Consider the following 6,356-nt stretch of genomic DNA (forward strand, 5'->3'; position numbering starts at 1 on the left):
TGCGTGAACACACCGAGTCTGGATATTCGAGGTGCAACAGGTTGCTTTAACCTTTTACCTCTCAGACCACCGTGCCGGTCTGCATGGGGACGGCAGCTCCAAAAACAAGGAAACGCATTCTCACACATTTCTCTGGCTCACACGCGTCTGTCATAGGAGTTAATAGAGTTTCATCTGATGTCATCTGCATGTATTCAGTGGAGTATGAATGCTGCTAAGTGAAACAGTCCAAAGGTTTCAACCTCAGACTCAGGGTGAAACTAAAAGTTCTCAAGTCTCTGGGTGGGATTAAAATATACATTCATTGTATAGTGAATTTTTGTTTTAACTTTTTAAACACAAGCAAAAGATTATTAAGAAAACAATGAGCTGAATGAGCATCTAATGAGGTGAAATGATTGGACTGAGACATTAGAATTAAGATATTTTAGGCACCATGCATCTTATTTAAGCTTGGGGTGAGTTGTTGAAAGAAGCATAATAGCTGGGGATCAAATCCTGTGCAAACTAGAATAATAAATGTATTATTAATTTTATGGCCTATTATATTAATAGAATAAAAGTAGGAAAATATATTTGTTTTCTTTAATGTTCCATTAATGTGATAAGAAAACAGTGTGAACTATATGACGCCCTTCATTTAATCAATCATCTGTTTATTTGGTTGATTAACATCCCAGACCGACGTCTACAGGGACAGACTGTATCCACATACGGAGAAACTATTAAGACATTTGAACGTCACAGCCTGAGACAAAAGGAGCACCAGTATCACAACATTGTTCCTCTTGAGGCCTCATCCTTTAAAAAAAAAAAAAAAAAAAAGAGCGAAAGACAGAGAGCGAAAACTATGGGATGGTTGTTTATTTAAGCTTTCTCCACTCTTGTTGATTTCCCCAGATCCAAATCCCCTCCAATTAACGCCTCTTTGTCTCATTAGTCTTCAATCAAAAGAAAAGTCTTCATCCACGAGACGACCGTGCGTAAAAGTTGCGAATGAGGGAGCAATCGACTCCACGCGTAAAACTGAACTGGAGTTTTTTAACACAGTTATCCGCCCCAATACACACACCGGTGAGTGAGTGGGTTGATGTCTGGACATCACTCACAATCTAATACAGGAGTGAGAGTGTGAACTGGACCAGTGTGTGTGGATGAGTCTGTCCAAAATAAACGTTATTGTGGATTAGAGTTAATCGGTTTCACCTTTTTCTCACTCCGGAGGCAGATAAACGTAAAACACGCAGCCAAATCTGAACATTTTGCTTAAAATCCCACTTATATCCTGATTTTTTTTTTTATAGATTTCAATTTAAAAACCGCTCATGCACACATGACTTTATATTGTTTCCACTGAGAGTTTTTCATCTGTATGAGATTTCACAGTGTCTCTGCTCAGAGGGTCTCTCTCCGCACTCCAAACAAGGGTGGGAGGCGGGGAGCTCTCAACTTTTTTACACCTTTGTCGTAGCGGGCACTTCCCCCCACATGGTGATTGGCTGCTTGAGAGTTTATAGCGCACCAACCTTCACGTTGAGCGCTGAGTAGTTGGTACCTTTCAGTCCATGCAGCTCCTGGAAGAGGCAAATGGATGCGAGTCGCTATTTTTTTATACCATTCCCGCCAGAAAGCCACAAACCCCTCGATAAGTTTCTCTCTTTTTTTATGTTTGAGTTTTAGTTTTGTTTCCAGCGTTGGTCGTTGTCGCCTCTCTGTGTGAGCTGTCCGGTGGCTCTCTCCAAAAAACCCTCCCAGCTGGACAGAGATGAGCAGTCCCGATGCGGGTTACGCCAGCGACGATCAGATCCAGGCAAGGTGTGCGATGTCAGTCATGATGCCTGGGATGGGACACTGCCAGTGGGCCGACCCCCTCAGTCCTCTCGGGGACACCAAAGTGAAGAACGAGCCGTGCGCGTCCGGCTCCGGCGGCCAGAACCGGGGGAAGAGCGAGCCGCGGATCCGACGGCCCATGAACGCGTTCATGGTCTGGGCGAAGGATGAGCGCAAGAGACTGGCGCAGCAAAACCCCGACCTGCACAACGCCGAGCTGAGCAAAATGCTGGGTGAGTCTTTTTTCTTTCTTTTCTTTTTGTTTTACAGTGTATTTAATCGAACTGGTGTTGCTTGCTTATACACCAGATCTATACAAGTGTCATTGTTCCAAGCTGTTTCTAAATACAACTCCATTTTCTCTATTCTATGTTTCATTGATTTTATTCTCATTCTACTGAATCAATAGTATATTTCTCAGTGGATCATTATTTAGGCAGCAGGTGAAAAGTCACAGTGTCTGAGTTAAGCGTCAGATGTAACCTCAAAAACCTGTCCCTGCCCCCCTGAAATGGCCACAATCTATCACCAAGCCGTGCACAGTATCCGCTGACATATCACTGATGTGCACTCTCCTCTTGACCTGCAGGGAAATCGTGGAAAGCCCTTCCTGTCACAGAGAAGCAGCCCTTTGTGGAGGAGGCCGAGCGGCTGCGGGTTCAGCACATGCAGGATCACCCCAACTACAAGTACAGGCCTCGGCGGCGGAAGCAGGTGAAGAGGATTAAGAGGCTGGACTCTGGCTTTCTGGTTCACGGAGTGTCCGATCACCAGGCCCAGTCCATGTCCGTGGACGGCAGAGTGTGCGTGGAGAATCTGGGCCTGGGCTACCACGAGCACGGCTTCCAGCTCCCTCCGCAGCAGCTCGGCCACTACAGGGATGCTCAGGCTCTCGGGGGCCCCTCTTATGAGTCCTACAGCCTCCCCACACCTGACACCTCTCCCCTGGACGCTGTGGAGTCAGACTCCATGTTCTTCCCCCCACATTCACAAGAGGACTGCCACATGATACCTGCATACCACGCTTACCACCCCCAGGCGGCAGAGTACCAGCCCCAGGATCCTCTGCCCAACCACCACGGCAACTCCATCCTGCACCGGCACGCCGCCTCGGCCCCGGAGCAGCCCCCTCAGCCCGCCAACCTCCCCCCTTCCTACATGGGATGCCCCAACCCTCTGGCCATGTATTACACCCAGCACTGCAGCCCCAGCCACCCCAAACGGCATCCCGGAGGAGGGGCAGGGCAGCTCTCCCCCCCTCCTGACTCTCACCCTCACCCCGCGGACAGCGTGGAGCAGATGCACCACTCCGAGCTGCTGGCCGAGGTGGACCGCAGCGAGTTCGAGCAGTATTTGAGTTCCTCTTCGGCGCGTGCGGACATGGCGGGCTTGCCCTACGGGCCACACGAGGCTGGCATGCAAGGACCCGAAAGCCTCATATCATCGGTGCTGTCAGACGCCAGCACAGCTGTGTATTACTGTAGCTACAACAACTCCTAACCTCCTGCCCGGCCTGTTACCCTGCTGCAAGGACATATGATCTGACCTCAAATCTCTGTAGCTAAATTTGAACAAAAATGCTTTTATTTTTTTAATTCTTTTTTTTTTTTTTTTCACTACTGACAGAGAAGGCCCATGAGATTATAACATGCAGCTTTGTAGAGGACATTGTACTGTATCTGTGTAGGAACAGTTAATAAAGCCATAAAATATTTTAACACCAACACTGATTTAAATTTCCTCTCTTGCAGGGATATGAAATCATTTTGTGATGATAAATATTGTACAGTCACTATTTTAAAGTTTATGTATATACTGAATGCGTGTTTTTTTTTATACTTTTTGCACTTTTGAGAAATAAATTCTTTTGCAAATAGTATCGTCCTCTCTTGTATTTGTTGTTTATTGAAATTCCTGACATTTAATAAAAACTTCTACAGAGACATCCCAGACAACAGGATCATATTTCAGTCTATTTGAGGGTTTGTTCTTGTTCTAACTCACAACAATGGCTTTTCAGTGTTTTAATTATAGGAAGAAAATGAAAATGTCAGAGCACAAATTCACTTTCCAGATTTTTTTTTTCCCCCCCACGTGGGACATCATTAACCATTTGATTCAGCGTTGTCTCTGTGTGTTCTGTGGCTCTGTCTCTGTTTGTTTTTTCCCACTTCCACATGGAGCCTGAATGGGCTCCCAGCAGCACCGGTTGCTCACCTGGAAGCGGGGCGGCGGAGGTGCCGTGACCCGGCTTCCTGGCCCAGACAGAGTGGAGGTAATCTCCGTGTCTGCGTTACACACGGCGCCATGTTTTCGCAGCGTGGGAGTGCACTTTATGCTCTGGACATCCTGTCTGTAGAGGATTTCTCCTCCTCTCATTAAAGTCAGGGCCCTTTAAAACTCATTAAGCTCCGTTCAAACAGGGGTAACACTTTGTTTTGTGTATTTTCACAGCTCAACACAAGGAGTTGCTTCAGCTATGCATGATAACACAGCGGTGACATCAGCTTTTATTTCCGTGGGTATGCTGAACGCCTATGATATATTTATCCAGTAATACCGGGACGGTCTGTTGCTCTGTCATGAATCAAAACTTATCAGGTAAAAATCTTGAAGAGATCAGACTGAACCTTGAGGATAATTCATGGTATTTATAGCCGGAAAAAGAGTCCCATTTTTATAAATAGAGATTTTCCCTGTTTTAAAAGGAAGAGGTTCTTCTCTGGGGGGTCAATCACCCTGACCTCACCATCCATTTTTAGCACTTCAGAGGAAACATGTTCCAGAGGTGTATATATTTATGTGCTTTGTTCATGCTGAATGTTTTGAAAGATTCTCTAATGTGGAGACGTAGAGGTTGGACCTCGGGGTAAATATTTCTGCTGCTTCCCACGGTTGTAATAAAGATGTCAGTCCTTAGTGAAGTAAGAAAAAAAGAAAGAATTACATTTCTGAGTGTCTGATATGTGGTCGTCTCACTCCCCTCTCTCTCTCAGGCTGACTTATTTCCCTTCAGGCCGTGCGGGAGAATCCACTGTAATTGGTGTGGATGTGTTTAAATTCAGTCTGCACCTGAGTGGCAGGTTTATCCTCCCTGTTGTTACGGCTAATGGCTGCATAACAAGAGGCTCAGGCCCAAGATCCCTGAGGCAGCAGCAGGGTGGGTGGGGGTCACCTGCGCAGACCCCCCATGTCAGCCATGATATTATCTCTGCACGCTAATTGATCTCGGCTAATTGACGAGGAAGAGCTCACAGAGGGGATTTGGCATTTTAAAAATTTATCTCAGAGGCACAGGAAGTTGTTGGATAAAAAAACTACTGAATGTTGTAGGGGGGATATGAGGCTTTTATTGTTGTGGGAGGAAAGTGATTGTGTCGTATCTCTCTGCTGTTGAGTTCAACTTTTTTTTTTTTCATTTAAAATACAATTAAGTATAAGTATGTGTAGAGAAATGTTGTTTGGCTGTCCAAATTACAAATGAGAAATATAAGGAAGCCTAATAAAGAGGTAAAATATACTGTACTGTAAAAATGTTTTTCTATTTTTTTTAAAAGATGTTTTAAAACTTTAAAAAATCTTTATGAATGAGGTAACATTTGATACAATTTATCATACAATATCATGTAATAAAACAATCAGCTGACATGTAAAATATACAACTGAAGAAAATATACAAATTTCATGACACTTTCAGTTACCTTTATATTATGTATATGGTAGTTTCCTGGGCTATGTTGTGCACAATGTGCATGTTTCCCACATTTTAACGCTTCTTAAACTCTTAACATCTTTGAATTTATTTATAAAACATGTGAAGCAGCAGCAGCGGCAGCATTAAGATGTTCCCAGGTAAAAAAAAAACAAGAAAATGAGTCAGAGCAGAGAGTTCACAGCTCAGAGCTCAGGAAATCAGGGCTTTCATGGTGTTCCCATTGCGGCATGTTTGTGTGTGTGCAGGTGTTTGTGAATTTGTGTGTGTCCCGGGGCCTCGCTGCCAGCGGTCTGCAGAGAGCCACTCAGAGATTACAGCAGGACAGCCGGCTACATTAACACAGCAGCACTTAATCATGGCGCTGCCCTAATCTCATCTCAGGTAGCTGCCTTTCACAAACACAGCTTCATTTACCCACTAAGTCGCAAGCCGCAATTTATTTCATTCAGCTCTGGCTAAAACAACAAGATCAGCTGTATTTGACCACGATGCAAACACGGCACAGTGAGATGGTTTATTAGCCATTATCATGTGTTAATATACTTGAGTAAACACTGAATGTTCAGATAACATGTGCTGAATCCAGGTGCAGGCAATTATCTTTCATTGACTTCTCAACATTCAGAGACACAGAGGAGCAAATTCATCAATTAAGCTATTAATCAGCTGAAATCAAATTAAATAACAATACTTTTAAACTTTAGTAAACCACCAATCTAATGTTGCTTCCTTCATCAATAAAAAGTTTTCAACATTCAGTGTTCTCAACTTCTTGTGAAGTTTTTGCCGCTGTCACTGTAGGTTCAACATC

At 44.3% G+C, this 6,356-nt stretch overlaps 1 protein-coding gene across 1 annotated transcript; it reads left to right on the plus strand.

Moving 5' to 3' along the window:
- Positions 1–1,558: 1,558 nt before the first annotated feature.
- Positions 1,559–3,520, plus strand: sox17 (SRY-box transcription factor 17). Its single transcript, XM_083995441.1, has 2 exons — positions 1,559–2,063; positions 2,420–3,520. Exons 1-2 carry the CDS (start codon positions 1,766–1,768, stop codon positions 3,328–3,330), a joined length of 1,209 nt encoding a protein of 402 aa, XP_083851567.1. The 5' UTR covers positions 1,559–1,765; the 3' UTR covers positions 3,331–3,520.
- The last annotated feature ends 2,836 nt before the right edge of the window (positions 3,521–6,356 follow it).

This window comes from Trachurus trachurus (genome assembly GCF_905171665.1).
Source record: "Trachurus trachurus genome assembly, chromosome: 20".
NCBI classification, from domain to species: domain Eukaryota; kingdom Metazoa; phylum Chordata; class Actinopteri; order Carangiformes; family Carangidae; genus Trachurus; species Trachurus trachurus.

Excerpts from the sequence above, each read along its gene's own strand:
- sox17 (XM_083995441.1), top strand. The coding sequence starts at position 1,766 with ATGAGCAGTCCCGATGCGGGTTACGCCAGCGACGATCAGATCCAGGCA. Across the intron at positions 2,064-2,419 it reads CGAGCTGAGCAAAATGCTGG|GGAAATCGTGGAAAGCCCTT; the intron begins GTGAGTCTTTTT and ends CTTGACCTGCAG.